Source organism: Scyliorhinus canicula, chromosome 20 (genome assembly GCF_902713615.1).
Source record: "Scyliorhinus canicula chromosome 20, sScyCan1.1, whole genome shotgun sequence".
Classification (NCBI taxonomy): domain Eukaryota; kingdom Metazoa; phylum Chordata; class Chondrichthyes; order Carcharhiniformes; family Scyliorhinidae; genus Scyliorhinus; species Scyliorhinus canicula.
In genome coordinates, this window is record NC_052165.1 from 90,817,674 (window position 1) to 90,838,832 (window position 21,159).

Sequence of the window (21,159 nt, forward strand, 5' to 3'; positions counted from 1 at the left end):
TCCCTCAGTACTGACCCTCTGACAGTGCAACACTCCCTCAGTACTGATCCTCTGACAGTGCAGCACTCCGTCAGTACTGACCCTCTGACAGTGCAGCTTTCCCTCAGTACTGACCCTCTGACAGTGCAGCGCTCCCTCAGTACTGACCCTCTGACAGTGCAGGACTCCTTCAGTACTGACCCTCTGACAGTGCAGGACTCCTTCAGTACTGACCCTCTGACAGTGCAGCACTCCCTCAGTACCTCTCCATTCACCTGAGGAAGGAGCAGTGCTCCAAAAGCTCATGTTTGAAACAAACCTGTTGGACATTAACCTGATTTCGGACAGAGATGAGGAGAAATTTCTTCACCCAGAGAGGTGAATCTGTGGAATTCGTTACCACAGGAAGTAGTTGAGGCCAAAATATTGTAAATTTCAAGAAGGAATTCGATTTAGCTGGGTTTGTGAGGCGAGGGGATTATTTCCATCACATTCTGGGATGAGATTGGGAGACCAAAGAGGGATTAACAGGCTGGTGAAAACACGGCGCCGCCCTGGTGACCAAAGGTCAGACTGAGCTGTGACAGGACTAACGTTGACATTGGTATTTTCTGGCCGTTTGATCATGGGGCATGGCAGGTGGAAGGCAGAGGGGAGGCAGGTGAAGAACATAAGGCTTACCAGCTGGTGGTAGGTGACTTCTGGGCCATCTTCAGCATACATGAACCACCAGGCTGCAGCCCCCACGGTAGCACAGCCCACGTAACCTGCAACGGGGAAATGAGCCGGTGAAATAGCTGTTCATGCGCAGATCCTGTCGGGATCGGACCCAGTTCAAATACGGACACTCCGCTCCGTCCTGTCGCTTTGGCGCCCTCTCTCACTCGGCCCCAGACCCCTCAGGCGTCACAGACCACTTCGCACCCAGTGAACAGCATGCTTTTGAAGTGCAGTCCCTGTCGTAGCCTGGTAAACGTGGCACCCGGTGGATACACAGAAAGATCCCATTGACAATGATGTGATAATCGCCCAGGCCACCCATCTTTTATTCACCTGTAACTTGGGATGAGGAACAATCATTGGCCCAAGGAGGCCGGGGATCTGTCCGACCTCACCAGAGAGGGCAGCCGGGGAGTACTCGGTTAGACTCCTCATCCAACAGTGCAGCGTTCCCTCAGTGCTGACTCTCTGACAGTGCGGAGATCCCTCAGTACTGACGGTCTAACAGTGTGGCACTCCCTCAGTACTGATCCTCTGACAGTGCAGCACTCCCTCAGTACTGACCCTCTGACAGTGCAGAACTCCCTCAGTACTAACCCTCTGACAGTGCAGCACTCCCTCAGTACTGACCCTCTGACAGTGCAGCACTCCCTCAGTACTGACCCTCTGACAGTGCAGCACTCCCTCAGTACTGACCCTCTGACAGTGCAGCACTCCCTCAGTACTGATCCTCTGACAGTGCAGCACTCCCTCAGTACTGATCTGACAGTGCAGCACTCCCTCAGTACTGACCCTCTGACAGTGCAGTACTCCCTCAGTACTGACCTTCTGACAGTGCAGCACCTCCTTAATACTGACCCTCTGACAGTGCAGCGCTCCCTCAGTATTGACCCTCTGACAGTGCAGCACTCCCTCAGTACTGAACCTCTGACAGTGCGGCACTCCCTCAGCACTGACCCTTTGACAGCGCAGAACTCCCTCAGTACTAACCCTCTGACAGTGCAGCACTCCCTCTGTACTGACCCTCCGACAGTGCGGAGCTCCATCAGTACTGACCCTCTGACAATGCAGCACTCCCTCAGTACTGACCGTCTGACAGTGCGGCACTCCCTCAGTACTGAACCTCTGACAGTGCAGCACTCCGTCAGTACTGACCCTCTGACAGTGCAGCACTCCCTCAGTACTGATCCTCTGACAGTGTAGCACTCCCTCAGTACTGACCCTCTGACAGTGCAGCACTCCCTCAGTACTGACCCTCTGACAGTGCAGCACTCCCTCACTACTGACCCTCTGACAGTGCAGCGCTCCCTCAGTACTGACACTCTGACAGTGCAGCACTCCCTCAGTACTGACCCTCTGACAGTGCGGCACTCCCTCAGCACTGACCCTTCGACAGCGCAGAACTCCCTCAGTACTGGCCCTCTGACAGTGCAGCACTCCCTCAGTACTGACCTTCTGACAGTGCAGCACCTTCTTAATACTGACCGACAGTGCAGCACTCCCTCAGTACTGACCCTCTGACAGTGCGGCACTCCCTCAGCACTGACCCTCTGACAGCGCAGAACTCCCTCAGTACTAACCCTCTGACAGTGCAGCACTCCCTCAGTACTGACCCTCTGACAGTGCAGCACTCCCTCAGTACTGACCCTCTGACAGTGCAGCACTCCCTCAGTACTGACCCTCTGACAGTGCAGCACCCTCAGTACTGACCTGACAGTGCAGCACCTCCTTAATACTGACCCGCTGACAGTGCAGCGTTCCCTCAGTACTGACCCTCTGACAGTGCAGCACTCCCTCAGTACTGACCCTCTGACAGTGCAGCACTCCCTCCGTACTGACCCTCTGACAGTGCGGCACTCCCTCAGTACTGACCCTCTGACAATGCAGCACTCCCTCAGTACTGACCGTCTGACAGTGCGGCACTCCCTCAGTACTGACCCTCTGACAGTGCGGCACTCCATCAGTACTGACCCTCTGACAGTACGGAGCTCCATCAGTACTGACCCTCAGTGCAGCACCCCCTCAGTACTGACCCTCTGACAGTGCGGAGCTCCCTGAGTACTGACCCTCTGACTGTGCTGTGCTCCCTCAGTACCGACCCTCTGACAGTGCAGCACTCCCTCAGTACTGACCCTCTGACAGTGCAGCACTCCCTCCGTACTGACCCTCTGACAGTGCGGCACTCCCTCAGTACTGACCCTCTGACAATGCAGCACTCCCTCAGTACTGACCCTCTGACAGTACGGAGCTCCATCAGTACTGACCCTCAGTGCAGCACCCCCTCAGTACTGACCCTCTGACAGTGCGGAGCTCCCTGAGTACTGACCCTCTGACAGTGCGGCACTCCCTCAGCACTGACTCTCTGACAGTGCGGCACTCCCTCAGTACTGACCCTCTGACAGTGCAGCACTCCCTCCGTACTGACCCTCCGACAGTGCGGAGCTCCCTCAGTACTGACCCTCTGACAATGCAGCACTCCCTCATTACTGACCGTCTGACTGTGCGGCACTCCCTCAGTACTGACCCTCTGACAGTGCGGCACTCCATCAGTACTGACCCTCTGACAGTACGGAGCTCCATCAGTACTGACCCTCAGTGCAGCACCCCCTCAGTACTGACCCTCTGACAGTGCGGAGCTCCCTGAGTACTGACCCTCTGACTGTGCTGTGCTCCCTCAGTACCGACCCTCTGACAGTGCGGCACTCCCTCAGCACTGACTCTCTGACAGTGCGGCACTCCCTCAGTACTGACCCTCTGACAGTGCGGCACTCCCTCAGCACTGACTCTCTGACAGTGCGGCACTCCCTCAGTACTGACCCTCAGACAGTGCAGCACTCCCTCAGTACTGACCCTCTGACAGTGCGGCACTCCCTCAGTACTGACCCTCTGACAGTGCGGAGCGCCCTCAGTACTGACCCTCTGACAGTGCGGCCGCGGGAGAAAACACAACACCGCTGTGTCGATCACTCACCTCCAATGACCATGTAGCGGAAGAACAGCCAGCCACTGATCAGAGACTCCTTTGGGCTACGTGGAGCCCTATTCATGATGTCAAGGTCGGGGGGGTTGAAACCCAGGGCAGTGGCTGGCAACCCGTCTGTCACCAGATTGACCCACAGGAGCTGGACGGGGATGAGTGCCTCCGGGAGACCCAGCGCAGCCGTGAGGAAGATACTGCAGAGGCACAGGAACAGAACGGCATTGTGAGCAAGCAAACAGAGGGTAGGGCAGAAGGAAGGATAGAATGGAAGAGGGAGAGAGAAGAACATGGATTCATATCGCTACTGTGACTACAACAATAAACCTGACAAGGCGATTCGCCAGGACGATTAACAGACAGAATGTGCTGCCGAGACGCAGGAGGAGAGGTCTGGTTTCGGATGATTTTGAAAGGGGCAAAAGAGAGAGCGGGAGACAGAGGGAGATGGAGAGAGAGAGAGACAGATAGGTAGAGAGAGGTGGAGAGAGACAGAGAAAGAAAGGGACAGAGAAAGAGAGTGAGGTGGAGAGAGAGAGAGAAAGAGAGAGAGGTGGAGAGATATAGGGAGGGAATTCCAGAGCCGATGTTGGCAAGGCCGCCAATGGAGCGACTGGAACTGGGGGAAAGCAGTGTTTTTGAGGAGGTTACAGAGATAGGAAGGGGGGTTGGGGCTGGAGGAGGTTACAGAGATAGGGAGGGTTGTAGGGGCTGGAGGAGGTTACAGAGATAGGGAGGGTTGTAGGGGCTGGAGGAGGTTACAGAGATAAGGAGGGTGTTGGGGCTGGCGGAGGTTAGAGATAGGGACGGTTGTAGGGGCTCGAGGAGGTTACAGAGATAGAGAGGGGTGTAGGGGCTGGAGGAGGTTACAGAGATAGAGAGGGGTGTAGGGGCTGGCGGAGGTTACAGAGATAGGGGCGGTTGTAGGGGCTGGAGGAGGTTACAGAGATAGGGATGGTTGTAGAGGCTGGAGGAGGTTACAGAGATAGGGACGGTTGTAGGGGCTGGAGAAGGTTACAGATAATGGGAGGGATGTAGGGGCTGGAGGAGGTTACAGAGATAGGGAGGGGTGTAGGGGCTGGAGGAGGTTACAGAGATAGGGAGCGTTGTAAGGACTGGAGGAGGTTACAGAGATAGGGAAATGTGTAGAGGCTGGAGGAGGTTACAGAGATAGGGAAATGTGTTGGGGCTGGAGGAGGTTACAGAGATAGGGAAATGTGTTGGGGCTGGAGGAGGTTACAGAGATAGGGAAATGTGTAGGGGCTGGAGGTGGTTACAGAGATAGGGATGGTTCTCGGGGGCCAAATGTGCGTTTAAAATGTTTAAATGGAGGGTAGCACGGTGGTGCAGTGGTTAGCACTGCTGCCTCACGGTACTGAGGTCCCAGGTTCGATCCCTGCCCCAGGTCACTGTCGGTGTGGAGTTTACACATTCTCCCCGTGCCTGCGTGGGTCTCACCCCCACAACCCAAAGATGTGCAGGGTAGATGGATTGGCCATGCTACATTACCCCTCAATTGGAAAAAATAATTGTGTACTCTAAATTTATTTTAAAAATAAAGGGTTTAAATGTAGGCATTGCTGGACTGGGCACCTCTGTGGGTCAGTGGGCACAGGGAGGGTGCAGGGTGAGAGGCAATGTGCTGCGAGTTAGATCGGGGGGCGGGGTGTAGGGCAGCAGAGTTTGGATGAGCTGCAGTATATAGAGGGTAGAATGAGGGTGAGCAGCCGGGAGTTGTCGCGTCTGGGGAAGGTGCGGACGAGGGCTTCCGCAGCCGATGAGCTGGCACAGGGTGACGGTGGAGAGGAGATTGGCTGGCAGGAGCGTAACCGCTATCCCTGACTTTCCAGGGCACCCCACCCACTCCCCCCTCACTCCGTCATGTCCCAGCTGGCGATGTTTTTTCTATGTGCGATGCCACCTACCAGACCACCTCGCCCACGTTGGAGGAGATGAGGTATCGGATGAACTGCTTCATGTTGTTGTAGATGGCGCGGCCCTCCTCCACCGCTGACACGATGCTGGAGAAATTGTCGTCGGCCAGCACCATCTCCGAGGCGCTCTTGGCAACTGCAGTGCCCGAGCCCATGGCAATGCCAATCTCCGCCTTCTTCAGGGCGGGTGCGTCATTCACTCCGTCACCCGTCTGCATTAAGAAGGCGAAATAGGGGGGTTTACGGCCGGGGTGGGTGGGTGGGGAGTTGAGGAGGGGGGGGGCATTCGAGAAACATAAACAATTAGCACATTGACCTCTGGCCCTACATCCCCATGTACACGCTCCAGTCTACCTTTGACACTGTGTTAACATGTTCTGTTGCGCCCTCCTTAAGTCCCGCTATTTTCACCAGTCTCCGTTCGTTCCAAGGGACATTTTGTCCGAATACTTCGGCCATCTCACGCCTGGAACAGATCTATCGCTACCCATCGTTACCACCACCCCCCTTGCCCCAGCCACCACCAGCACTACCCAAGTACGTTCCCCCCCCCTCCCTCTGCCCCCCACAACCCTCCTGGCCAGCCACCCAGCCTCACCATGGCGGTGATCTCATCAAATGACTGCAGGTACTCCACGATCTTTGACTTGTGGGCGGGCTCCACCCGGGCGAAGCAGCTGGCGTTGCGCACGGCCATGCGCTGGTCAGCGGCGGGTAGGTCGTCGAACTCGCGGCCGGTGAAGGCCTTTCCGGCCGTGTCCTCATCCTCGCTGAAGATGCCGATGCGGCGGCAGATGGCAACGGCAGTGCCCTTGTTGTCCCCAGTAATCATGATGACCCGGATTCCGGCCTCACGGCACAGCTGGATGGAGCCAATCACCTCCTTCCGGGGCGGGTCCAGCATTCCGACCACGCCGACAAAGGTCAGGTCAACCTGCGTCAAAGAGAGAGTGAGAGAGAGAGAGAGAGAGTGTGTAAGAGAGGGAGAGGGAGAGAGAGAGTGTGTGTGTGTGTGAGAGAGAGTGTGTGTGAGAGAGAGAGAGACAGATAGAGAGAGACAGAGACAGACAGAGAGAGAGAAAGAGAGGGAGATAGAGAGAGTGTGTGAGAGAGAGAGAAAGAGAGACAGATAGAAACAGAGAGAGAGGCAAAGAGAGAGAGAGAGACAGAGAGAGGGAGAGAATGTGTGAGAGAGAGACGGAGAGAGCGTGTGTGTGAGAGAGAGACATAAAGAGAGAAAGAGAGAATGAGAGGGAGGCAGAGAGAGTGTGTGTGTGGGTGAGTGTGAGAGAGAGAGGGAGAGAGAGAGAGAGAAAGAGAGAGACAGAGATAGAAACAGAGAGAGAGACACAGAGAGAAAGATAGAGAGACAAAGAGAGAGAGAGAGACAGAGAGAGAGAGAGAGAGAGAGAGAAAAAGATAGAGATAAAGAGAGAGGCAGAAAGAGGGAGACAAATACAGAGAAACAGAGAGAGAGAGGGAGAAAAGAATTGAGAGAGAGCAGAAGAAAGAGAGAGACAGTCCCACACTGTCAGAGGGTCAGTACTGAGGGAGTGCTGCATTGTCAGAGGGTCAGTACTGAGGGAGTGCCGCACTGTCAGAGGGTCAGCACTGAGGGAGTGCTGCACTGTCAGAGGGTCAGTACTGAGGGAGTGCCGCACTGTCAGAGGGTCAGTACTGAGAGAGTGCTGCACTGTCAGAGGGACAGTACTGAGGGAGTGCCGCACTGTCAGAGGGTCAGTACTGAGGGAGTGCCGCACTGTCAGAGGGTCAGTACTGAGAGAGTGCTGCACTGTCAGAGGGTCAGTACTGAGGGAGTGCTGCACTGTCAGAGGGTCAGTCCTGAGGGAACGCGGCACTGTCAGTGGGTCAGTACTGAGGGAGTACTACACTGTCAGAGGGTCAGTACTGAGAGAGTGCCGCACTGTCAGAGGGTCAGTACTGAGGGAGTGCCGCACTGTCAGAGGGTCAGTACTGAGGGAGTGTTGCACTGTCAGAGGGTCAGTACTGAGGGAGTGCCGCACTGTCAGAGGGTCAGTACTGACGGAGTGCCGCACTGTCAGAGGGTCAGTACTGAGGGAGTGCTGCATTGTCAGAGGGTCAGTACTGAGGGTGCTGCACTGTCAGAGGGTCAGTACTGAGGGAGTGCTGCACTGTCAGAGGGTCAGTACTGAGGGAGTGCCGCACTGTCAGAGGGTCAGTACTGAGGGAGTGCCGCACTGTCAGAGGATCAGTACTGAGGGAGTGCCGCACTGTCAGAGGGTCAGTCCTGAGGGAACGCGGCACTGTCAGTGGGTCAGTACTGAGGGAGTACTACACTGTCAGAGGGTCAGTACTGAGGGAGTACTACACTGTCAGAGGGTCAGTACTGAGGGAGTGTTGCACTGTCAGAGGGTCAGTACTGAGAGAGTGCAGCACTGTCAGAGGGTCAGTACTGAGGGAGTGCCGCACTGTCAGAGGGTCAGTACTGAGGGTGTTGCACTGTCAGAGGGTCAGTACTGAGGGAGTGCTGCACTGTCAGAGGGTCAGTACTAAGGGAGTGCTGCACTGTCAGAGGGTCAGTACTGAGGGAGTGCCGCACTGTCAGAGGGTCAGTACTGAGGGAGTGCCGCACTGTCAGAGGGTCAGTACTGAGGGAGTGCCGCACTGTCAGAGGGTCAGTCTTTGCGGGGGCCGTGTTTTCGATGTGACGACGGCGGCCGCACTGCTGCGCACTTTGTGTCCGCGAATTATTTTGTGAAGTGTGGAGGGGGTGAATGGGACTGTCGTAAAGCGAACAATCGGTGGGAGGACCACCCCGCCTCCCAAAGCGCCGTCGCTCGTACCTCATATTCCGCAAACTTGGTGGAGTCCTCCAGGTTCATCTCTTCCCTCTTGGGCGGTGTGTCCCGGGTCGCCAAGGCAAGGCACCTCAAGGTGTCGCGCCCCGTACCCCACTCCTTGATGACCGACAGGATCTTGTCCTTGATACTGCTTGTGAGTGGCACCCGGGTGGTGCCCACACGCACGTAGTTACAGCGGTCGATCACTCCCTCAGGGGCCCCCTGCCAGTCGGAGAACAAAAAGAGAGTTAACCGGGAGGGTTCCGGTCACGGGTGAGTTCAGAACCGGTGAGGCGAGGAGCGAGGGTCCATCTGGAGGGCGGGTAGGTTGGGGGTGGGGGTGAGCTGCGAGTGTGTGCTGGCAGGCGGGCGAATCGAGGACCTGGGTTGGTGCATGCCTCTGGTTCTGGGTGCTTGGGTTGAGGTCAGGGTCTGGGATTTGGATTTGGATTGGGTTTCGGATTGGGTCAGGGGCAGGATGCAGGTGGTAGCGGGGGTGGAAGGGGCGGTGAGTGAAGGGCAGGAACGGAGGGGAGTGCGCGCCAGGCTACGATTTGTGAGTAGCTTCGGCCCCGGGACGGATGGGGAATTTCGGGGTCGAACAAGGCGCATCCTGTTACATGTGGGAACGCCAAGTGGGGCGTGAGGGGGAGCACCTGGGTTGAGGGTTGGGGGGGGTGAAGACGGGCCATGTGTTTGGGAATTGGGGCAGTGTGGGGGTGCGGGGGGGCGGCGGTGGTGGTGCAGGCAATCGGGTGTGGCGACGGCTCACCTTAATGAACATCTTGTTCCCAACGGCCGCGCGGGACGCCTTGGCCGGACTGCAGAAGACGGACATGGATTTCCTGTCCCGTGAGAATTCCAGGGTGAATTCCTTCTTCATCAACTGCTTAATAACCTGAAGAACAGAGAGGGAATGGGGGAGTGGGCGTAAAGGAAATGTGATCAACATGGTCGTACAGACAGAAACATGCCACTCCGGGTGACCACCATTCCTGGATATCTCCGGCCAGCAGGTGGTGGCTGGGTATGAGGGTGAGGGGAAGCTCAGTGGCGTATAGTCCGTGAGCGGGTACCCCGGGGGAGGGGGTGAGCAGAAACCGGGCATCAGCGGATATCGGCTGCCATCTGACAAGAACAGCTGTGTATCGCTCTTCGGTGAGGACATCATCAGCTTTGCGATGTCCTGAGGTGCTGTAACTCGCTCAAGGATCAATCTATCTCTGTCTCGGAGGAGGGGGGCCATTCGCTCCTCTCCTTCCTCCTCCCCACCCACTCCGCCCTCAATTGAGCTTGTGGCTAATCTTCTCCCGCAGCTCTGCCCCCACCAACCTCTCCCTCACCTCTCCTCGATCCCCCCCACCCCCTCGACATCCAACAATCTCTTGATCTCGGTCCGGGATTTACTTGGTGACTGAGCGATGCACAGATCTCTGGGGGTGGGGAAGGGGGGAGAGAATTGCAAAGATCCACGACGCTCCAAGCAAACAGATTTCCCTCTCGTCTCAGTCCAAAGCCTCTGGGAGCCCCCTCTCCTCAGGGAACCTCAGGCGCAAAGGTAGCGCATCCTGTTTCAGGTGGGAGTGTTGTTGGGGAGGGGGGGGGGGGGGGGGGGGGTGAAGAGGAGCACCCCGAGTGGGGGTGGGGACGGAGTTGAAAAGAAGTGAATGCCTCACAGCATCGACCCTGTCAAAGCCCCTTCAGAATTTACACGCCGCAATGATATCGCTCGTCTCGTTCTTCGAAACCCCAGCGTACGGCATGGGACCGCGGACGAGCACATTGCCCAAGAGTGGGCCGCGGGGAGGCGCGAGGCTCACCGAGTTGCAAGCATTGGCCCGTTCCACTTTGTTCATGGAGCGAACGTCGGTGTTGAAGACGTTCATCTTTTCAACAAGGCACACGAGTGCTGTCTCCGTGGCCTCGCCCACCTTCTCATACACGCTCTTGGCCTGTGGAGGAGAGAGCAAAATAGGAGGATTATAGGCAATCCGACCGGCCAGACGGAAAGTGTCAGATAGCACCAACTGATACCCGACAACAGGCTGTTCCCCCAACCAACCAGACCGTAGCAGGGCACACAGTAACACACTATAAATACTGACACACTCCCCACTACAAATACTGACACAGTACCCGGCGACCCCCCTGTAAATACTGACACACTCCCCGGGTACCCCCTGTAAATACTGACACACTCCCCGGGGACCCCCCGTAAATACTGACACACTCCCCCGGGGACACACTGTAAACACTGACACACACCACGGGGACCCCCCTGTAAATACTGACACATTCCCCGGGAACCCCCCGGAAATACTGACACACTCCCCCGGGGACCCCCCCGTAAATACTGACACACTCCCCCGGGGACCCACTGTAAACACTGACACACTCCCCGGGGACCTCCTGTAAACACTGACACACTCCCCCGGGGACCTCCAGTAAATACTGACACACTCCGCAGGGATCTCCCTGTAAATACTGACACACTCCCCGGAGACCCCCTGTAAACACTGACACACTCCCCGGGGAGCCCCTGTAAATACTGACACAGTACCCGGCGACCCCCCTGTAAATACTGACACACTCCCCGGGTACCCCCTGTAAATACTGACAGACTCCCCCGGGGACCCCCCTGTAAACACTGACACACACCCCGGGGACCCCCTGTAAATACTGACACACTCCCCCGGGGACCCCCCTGTAAACACTGACACACTCCCCGGGGACCCCCCGTAAATACTGACACACTCCCCCGGGGACACACTGTAAACACTGACACACTCCCCGGGGACCCCCCTGTAAACACTGACACACTCCCCGGGGACCCCCCTGTAAACACTGACACACTCCCCGGAGACCCCCCGTAAATACTGACACACTCCCCCGGGGACCCCCCTGTAAACACTGACACACTCCCCGGGGACCCCCCTGTAAATACTGACACATTCCCCGGAGACCCCCTGTAAATACTGACACACTCCCCCGGGGACCCACTGTAAACACTGACACACACCCCGGAGACCCCTGTAAATACTGACACACTCCCCGTGACCCCGCTGTAAACACTGACACACTCCCCGGGGACCCCCCTGTAAATACTGACACATTCCCCGGGGACCCCCTGTAACTACTGACACACTCCCCCGTGACCTGCCTGTAAATACTGACACACTCCCCGGGGACACCCCTGTAAATACTGACACACTCCCTGGGGATTCCCCTGTAAACACTGACACACTCCCTGGGAGCCCCTGTAAATACTGACACACTCCCCAGGGACTCCCTGTAAATACTGACACATTCCACGGAGGCCCTCTGTAAATACTGACACACTCCCCGGGGACCCCCTGTAAATACTGACACACACCCCGGGGGCCCCCTGTAAATACTGACACACTCCTCGGGGACCCCCTTTAAATACTGACACTCCCCGTGACCCCGGTGTAAATACTGACACATTCCCCGGGTACCCCCTGTAAATACTGCCACACTCCCCGGGACCCCCTGTAAATACTGACACACTCCCCGGGTACCCCCTGTAAATACTGACACAGTCCCCGGCGACCCCCCTGTAAATAGTGACACACTCCCCGTGGCCCCCCTGTAAATACTGACACACTCCCCGTGACCCCACTGTAAATACTGACACACTCTCCGGGGATCCCCCTGTAAATACTGACACACTCCCCGGAGACCCCCTGTAAACACTGACACACTCCCCGGGGAGCCCCTGTAAATACTGACACAGTACCCGGCGACCCCCCTGTAAATACTGACACACTCCCCGGGTACCCCCTGTAAATACTGACACACTCCCCCGGGGACCCCCCTGTAAACACTGACACACACCCCGGGGACCCCCCGTAAATACTGACACACTCCCCCGGGGACCCCCCTGTAAACACTGACACACTCCCCGGGGACCCCCCGTAAATACTGACACACTCCCCCGGGGACACACTGTAAACACTGACACACTCCCCGGGGACCCCCCTGTAAACACTGACACACTCCCCGGGGACCCCCCTGTAAACATTGACACACTCCCCGGAGACCCCCCGTAAATACTGACACACTCCCCCGGGGACCCCCCTGTAAACACTGACACACTCCCCGGGGACCCCCCTGTAAATACTGACACATTCCCCGGGGACCCCCTGTAACTACTGACACACTCCCCCGTGACCTGCCTGTAAATACTGACACACTCCCCGGGGACACCCCTGTAAATACTGACACACTCCCTGGGGATTCCCCTGTAAACACTGACACACTCCCTGGGAGCCCCTGTAAATACTGACACACTCCCCAGGGACTCCCTGTAAATACTGACACATTCCACGGAGACTCTCTGTAAATACTGACACACTCCCCGGGGACCCCCTGTAAATACTGACACACTCCCCGAGCAGCCCCTGAAAATACTGACACACTCCTCGGGGACCCCGTTTAAATACTGACACTCTCCGTGACCCCGGTGTATCTACTGACATACTCCCCGTGACCCCGCTGTAAATACTGACACACTCCCCGGGTACCCCCTGTAAATACTGCCACACTCCCCGGGATCCCCTGTAAATACTGACACACTCCCCGGGTACCCCCTGTAAATACTGACACAGTCCCCGGCGACCCCCCTGTAAATAGTGACACACTCCCCGTGACCCCCCTGTAAATACTGACACACTCCCCGTGACCCCACTGTAAATACTGACACACTCTCCGGGGATCACCTTTAAATACTGACACACTCCCCGGCGACCCCGTTTAAATACTGACACACTCCCCGGGGATGCCCCTGTAAATACTGATACAAGGGGATCCCCAGGGAGTGTAATTACTGACGCACTCCCAGGGGACCCCCTTGTAATTACTGACACTATCCCCGGGAACCCCGCAGTAAATATTGACACACTCCCCGGGGACTCTCTGTAAATATTGGCACGCTCCCTGGGGACCCCGTTAATACTGGCACACTCTCCGGGGACTCCCTGTAAATACTGACACCCGCCGGGGACCCCCTGTAAATACTGACACACTCCCCGGGGAACCCCCCTGGAAAGACTGATACACTCTCCAGGTACCCCCTGTAAATACTGACACACTCCCTGGGGATCCCCGGTAAATATTGTCACAGTTCCTGGAGATCCCCTGTAAATACTGACAACCCCCCACGGGACTCCCTGTAAATACTGACACACACCGCGGGGACCTTCTGTGAATACTGACACACTCCCCGGGGTCCCCTGTAAATACTGATACACTCCCGGGGTTTCCCCCTGCAAATTCTGACACACTCCCCATGGACCCCCTGTAAATACTGACACATTCCCCGGGGAACCCCTGTAAATACTGACACACTCCCCAGGGACCCCTGTAAATACTGACACACTCCCCAGCGGACCCCCTGTAAATACTGACACACTCCTTGGGGATCCCGTGTAAATACTGACACACGCCCCGGGGATCCCCTGTAAATACTTACACGTTCCCCGGGGACTCCCTGTAAACTGACACACACCACGGGGACTCCCTGTAAACACTGACACACACGCCGGGGATCCCCTGTAAATGCTGAAAATACTCCCCAGGTCCACCCTGTAAATGCTGATACACTCCCTGGGGACCCGCTCTAAATACTGACACAATCCCCGGGGACCCCCTGTAAATACTGACACACTCCCCGAGCAGCCCCTGAAAATACTGACACACTCCCCGGGAACACCCCCTGTAAATACTGACACACTCCCCGGGGACCCCCTGTAAATACTGACACACTCCCCATGGACCCCTGTAAATACTGACACACTCCCCGGGGACCGCCTGTATATACTGACACGCTCCCCGGGGACCCCACTGTAAATACTGACTCATTCCCCGGGGAACCCCTGTAAATACTGACACACTCCCCAGGGACCCCTGTAAATACTGACACACTCCCCAGGGGACCCCCTGTAAATACTGACACACTCCTTGGGGATCCCGTGTAAATACTGACACACGCCCCGGGGATCCCCTGTAAATGCTGAACATACTCCCCAGGTCCACCCTGTAAATACTGATACACTCCCCGGGGAACCGCTCTAAATACTGACACAATCCCGGGGACCCGCTCTAAATACTGACACACTCTCCGAGGACCCCCTGTAAATATTGACACTCTCCGGGGACCCCCTGTAAACGCTAACACACTCCCCAGGGACCCCCTGTAAATACTGACACACTCCCCAGGGACCCCTGTAAATACTGACACACTTCCCAGGGACCCCCTGTAAATACTGACACACTCCCCATGGACCCACTGTAAATACTGACACATTCCCCGGGGAACCACTGTAAATACTGACACACTCCCCAGGGACCCCCTGTAAATACTAACACACTCCCCAGGGAAACCCCCTGTAAATACTGACACACTCCTTGGGGATCCCGTGTAAATACTGACACACGCCCCGGGGATCCTCTGTAAATACTTACACGTTCCCCGGGGACTCTCTGTAAACTGACGCACACCCCGGGGACTCCCTGTAAACACTGACACACACGCCGGGGATCCCCTGTAAATGCTGAACATACTCCCCAGGTCCACCCTGTAAATACTAATACAGTCCCCGGGGTCCCGCTCTAAATACTGACACAATCCCGGGGACCCGCTCTAAATACTGACACACTCCCCGGGGACTCGCTCTAAATACTGACACACTCCCCGGGGACCCGCTCTAAATACTGACACACTCCCCGGGAGCCCCTTGTAAATACAGACACACTCCCCGGGGACCATTGTAAATACTGACACACTCCCCGGGGACTCCCTATAAATACTGACACACTCCCCAGGAACCCCCTGTAAATACTGACACACTCCCCGGCGACCCCCTGTAAATATTGGCACACTCCCCATGGGCCCACTGTAAATACTGAATCATTCCCTGGGGAACCCCTGTAAATACTGACACACTCCCCAGGGACCCCTGTAAATACTGACACACTCTCCCCAGGGGACCCCTGTAAATACTGACACACTCCTTGGGGATCCCGTATAAATACTGACACACACCCCGGGGATCCCCTGTAAATACTTACACGTTCCCCGGGGACCCCCTGTAAACACTGACACACACGCCGGGGATCCCCTGTAAATGCTGAACATACTCCCCAGGTCCACCCTGTAAATACTGATACAATCCCCGGGGACCCGCTCTAAATACTGACACACTCCCCGGGGACTCGCTCTAAATACTGACACACTCCCCGGGGACACGCTCTAAATACTGACACACACCCCGGGGACTCCCTGTAAATACTGACACACTCCCCGTGGACCCCCTGTAAATACTGACACACTCCCTGGGGACCCCCTGTAAATACTGACACACTCCCCGTGACTGACTGTGAATATTGGCACACTCTCCGGGGACCCCTGTAAATACTGACACACTCCCCGTGACTCCCTGTAAACACTGACACACTCCCCGGGGACTCCCTGTAAACACTGACACACACGCCGGGGACCCCCTGTAAATACTGACACACTCCCTGTGACTCCCTGTAAACACTGACACACTCCCCGGGGAGCCCTGTAAATACTGACACACTCCCCGGAGACCCCCCTGTATATATTGACACACACCCCGTGGACCCCCTTAAATACTGACACACTCCCCAGCGACCCCCTGTAAATACTGACACACTCCCCATGGACCCACTGTAAGTACTGACACATTCCCCGGGGAACCCATGTAACTACTGACACACTCCCCAGGGACCCTTGTAAATACTGACACACGCCCCGAGGATCCCCTGTAAATACTGACACACGCCCCGAGGATCCCCTGTAAATACTTACATGTTCCCCGGGGATTCCCTGTAAACTGACACACACCCCGGGGACTCACTGTAAACACTGACACACACGCCGGGGATCCCCTGTAAATGCTGAACATACTCCCCAGGTCCTCCCTGTAAATACTGATACACTCCCCGGGGACCCGCTCTAAATACTGACACAATCCCCGGGGACCCCTGTAAATACTGACATACTCCCCGTGACTCCCTGTTAACTAGATACACTCCCCGGGGATCCCCTGTAAATGCTGAACATACACCCCAGGTCCTCCCTGTAAATACTGACACACTCCCCGGGGACCCGCTCTAAATACTGACACAATCCCCAGGGACCCCCTGTAAATACTGACACACTCCCCGAGCACCCCCGGAAAATACTGACACACTCCCCGGGGTTCCCTGTAATATTGATATACTCCCGGGGATTTGCCCTAGAAATACTGACACACTCCCCGGGGTCCCCCTGTAAATAATGACACTCTCCCCAGAGACCCCCCCTGTAAATAATGATACACTCCCTGGGGATGCCCTGTAAATAATGACACACTCCCTGAGCACCCCCTGTAAATACTGACATATTCCCCGGAAACACCCCCTGTAAATACTGACAGACTCCCCGGGGACCCCCTGTAAATACCGACAGACTCCCCGGGGACCCCCTGTAAATATTGACACTCTCCGGGGACCCCCTGTAAACACTGACACACTCCCCAGGGACCCCCTGTAAATATTGACACACTCCCCGGAGACCCCCTGTAAACACTGACACACTCCCCATGGACCCCTGTAAATACTGACACACTCCCCAGGGACCCCTGTAAATACTGACACACTCCCCGGGGTCCCCTGTAATATTGATACACTCCCGGGGATTTGCCCTAGAAATACTGACACACTCCCCGGGGACCCCCTGTAAATAATGACATTCTCCCCAGAGACCCCCCTGTAAATAATGATACACTCCCTGGGGATGCCCTGTAAATACTGACACACACCGTGAGCACCCCCTGTAAATACTGACACACTCCCCAGGGACCCCCTGTAAATACTGACACACTCCTTGGGGATCCCGTGTAAATACTGACACACTCCCCAGGGGACCCCCTGTAAATACTGACACACTCCTTGGGGATCCCGTGTAAATACTGACACACGCCCCGGGGATCCTCTGTAAATACTTACACGTTCCCCGGGGACTCTCTGTAAACTGACACACAGCCCGGGGACTCCCTGTAAACACTGACACACACGCCGGGGATCCCCTGTAAATGCTGAACATACTCCCCGGGGACCCGCTCTAAATACTGACACATTCCCCGGGGACTCACTCTAAATACTGACACACTCCCCGGGGACCAGCTCTAAATACTGACACACTCCCCGGGGACTCGCTCTAAATACTAACGCACTCCCCGGGGAGCCCCTTGTAAATACTGACACACTCCCCGGGGACCACTGTAAATACTGACACACTCCCCGGGGACTCCCTGTAAATACTGACACACTCCCCGTGGACCTCCTGTAAATACTGACACACTCCCTGGGGACCCCCTGTAAATACTGACACACTCACCAGGGACCCCCTGTAAATACTGACACACTCCTTGGGGATCGACTGTAAATACTGACACACTCCCCGTGACTGACTGTGAATATTGGCACACTCCCCGGGGACCCCTGTAAATACTGACACACTCCCCGTGACTCCCTGTAAACACTGACACACTCCCCAGGGAGCCCTGTAAATACTGACACACTCCTCGGGTACACCCTGTAAACACTGACACACACCCTGGGAACTCCCTGTAAACACTGACACACACGCCGGGGACCCCAGTAAATACTGACACAAGCCCCGGGGATCCCCTGTAAATACTGACACGTTCCCCGGGGACCCACGTAAATACTAAAACACTCCCCGGGACTCCCTATAAACACTGACACACACCCCGGGACCCCCCGTGTAAATGCTGAACATACTCTCCAGGTCCACCCTGTAAATACTGAAACACGCCCTGGGGATTCCCCCTTTGAATACTGATACACTCCCCGGGGACCCGCTCTAAATACTGACACATTCCCCGGGGACCCCTGTAAATACTGACCTACTCCCTGGGATCCCTTGCAAATTCTGATACACCCTCGGAGACCCCCTGTAAATACTGACACACCCCCAGGAGACCCCCTGTAAATCTTGACACACTCCCCGGGGACCCCTAGAAATACTGACACACTCCTCGGGGACCCCTGTAAATACTGACACACTCCCCGTGACTCCCTGTAAATACTGACACACTCCCCGGGGAGCCCTGTAAATACTGACACACTCCCCGGGGACCCCTGTAAATACCAACACACTCCCCGGTGACTCCCTGTAAACACTGACACACTACCCGGGGACCCCCTGTAAATACCGACACACTCCCCGGGAACCCCCTGTAAATACTGACACACTCGCGGGAACTCCCTGCAAATACTAACATACTCCCCGGGACCCCTGTAAATACTGACACATTCTCCGTCACTCACTATAAATACTGACACACTTCCCGGGAACCCCTGTAAATACTGACATTCCCTGGGGACCCCTGTAAATCCTGACACACTCCCAGTGACTCCCTATAAATACTGACACACTCCCCGAGGACATCTGTAAACACTGACACACTCCCCGGGGACCCCCTGTAAATACTGACACACTCCTCGGGGAGCCCTGTAAATACTGACACACTCCCCGTGACTGACTGTAAATACTGACACACTCCCCGAGGACACTCTGTAAATACTGTCACACCCTCCGGGGACTCCTTGTAAATACTGACAGGCCCACCGGGGACCCCCTGCAAATATTGACACACTCCCCGGGACCCCCTTAAAATAATGACACTCTCCCCCGGGACTCCCTGTAAATACTGGCACACTCCCCGGGGACTCCCTGTAAATACTGACACAATCCCCGGGGACCCCCTGTAAATACTCTCCCCGGGGACCTCCTGTAAATACTGGCACACTCCCCGGGGACCCCTGTAAATAATGAGACATTCCCCGGGGATTCGCCCTGCAAATACTGACACACTCCCCGGGGACCCCCTGTAAATACTGAGACACACCCCGAGGACCCCCTGTAAATAATGACACACTTCCCGGGGAACCCAATACTGACACACTCCTTGGAGACCCCCAGTAAATACTGAGACAATCCCCGGGGACTCGCTGTAAATACTTACACACTCCCCGGGGATCCCTCTGTAAATACTGACACGCTCCCCGGGGACTCGCTGTAAATACTGAGACTCTCCCCGGGGATTCCCCTGTAAATACTGACACGCGCCCCGGGGACTCCCTGTAAATACTTACACACTCCCCGGGGATTCCCTCTGTAAATACTGACAAACTCCCCGGGGAACCCCCTGGAAATACTGATACACTCCCCAGGTACCCCTTGTAAATACTGACACACTCCTCGGGACCCCCTGTAAATACTGACACACTCCCCGGGGACCTCCGGTAAATACTGACACACTCCCCGGGGACCCCCTGCAAATAATGACAATCTCCCCGGAGACCCCTTTGTAAATATTGATACACTTCCCGTGGATCCCCTGTAAATACTGACACACTCCCCTAGCACCCCCTGTAAATACTGACACACTCCCTGGGGACCCCTGTAAATACTGACACACTCCCACGGGACCCCCTGTAAATACTGACACATTCCCCGGGACCTCCCTGGAAATGCTGACACACTCCCCGGGGACCCCCTGTAAATAATGACACATTCCCCGGGATTCCTGTAAAATATGACACATTCCCCGGGTACCCTGTAAATACTGACCTACTCCCCGGGGACCCCTTGCAAATTCTGACACACCCTCGGAGACCCCCTGTAAATACAGACACACTCCCCGGGGACCCCCTGTAAATACAGACACACTCCCCGGGGACCCCCTGTAAATACTGACACACTCACCAGGGACCCCCTGTAAATACTGACACAAGCTCCTGGGATCCCCTGTAAATACTGACACATTCCCCGGGGACCCCCTGTAAATACTGACACACTCCCTGGGACCCCCTGTAAATACTGACACACTCCCCCGGGAGCCCCTGTAAATACTGACATATTCCCCGGGGACCCCCTGTAAATACTGACACACTCCCTGGGACCCCCTGTAAATACTGACACACTCCCCTGGTTCCTCCCCTGTAAATACTGACACTCTCCCCGGGGACCTCCTGTAAATACTGACACACTCCCCGGGGACCCCCCTTTAAATACTGACACACTCCACCCAGGACCCCTGTAAATATCACGTTGTCCCAGTCTCGGCTGCCACCCTCCCGGTCACACTAACCTCATTGAAGTCAAGCGAAGAGTCATTGCAGAGGGAACAGATAGTTGCAAGCTCCACTAGTCCGTCATACTGCCCACTTTTCACTGTTTTGTCATTTCTCTGTCTGTGTTACAACAGAATGACCGAGCATTAATATTCTTCAAGATAATCTCAGTACCTTCCAAATTGCCTCACATCAACAACGGTCCAAACCCACCGACAATGCCGCACTCCCTCAGTACTGACCCTCTGACAGTGCGGCGCTCCCTCAGTACTGACCCTCCGACAGTGCAGCACTCCCTCAGTACTGATCCTCTGACAGTGCGGCACTCTCTCAGTACTGACCCTCTGACAGTGCAGCACTCCCTCAGTACTGACCCTCTGACAGTGCAGCACTCCTTCAGTACTGATCCTCTGACAGTGCGGCACTCTCTCAGTACTGACCCTCTGACAGTGCAGCACTCCCTCAGTACTGACCCTCTGACAGTGCAGCACTCCTTCAGTACTGACCCCCCGACAGTGCGGCACTCCCTCAGTATTGA

General features: G+C 55.9%; 1 protein-coding gene across 1 annotated transcript in view; it reads right to left on the minus strand.

The window, feature by feature from the left end:
- The window catches only part of LOC119954860 (sarcoplasmic/endoplasmic reticulum calcium ATPase 1), a 72,897-nt gene that overhangs the window by 14,738 nt on the left and 37,000 nt on the right, over window positions 1–21,159 (minus strand). The window contains exons 11-18 of the mRNA XM_038780443.1: window positions 20,639–20,741; window positions 10,253–10,384; window positions 9,205–9,330; window positions 8,436–8,654; window positions 6,209–6,544; window positions 5,602–5,822; window positions 3,671–3,873; window positions 661–746 (exon numbers count right to left, since the gene is read on the minus strand). Of these exons, the coding sequence (XP_038636371.1) occupies window positions 661–746; window positions 3,671–3,873; window positions 5,602–5,822; window positions 6,209–6,544; window positions 8,436–8,654; window positions 9,205–9,330; window positions 10,253–10,384; window positions 20,639–20,741 (1,426 nt within the window). The remainder of the gene's footprint in view (window positions 1–660; window positions 747–3,670; window positions 3,874–5,601; window positions 5,823–6,208; window positions 6,545–8,435; window positions 8,655–9,204; window positions 9,331–10,252; window positions 10,385–20,638; window positions 20,742–21,159) is intronic.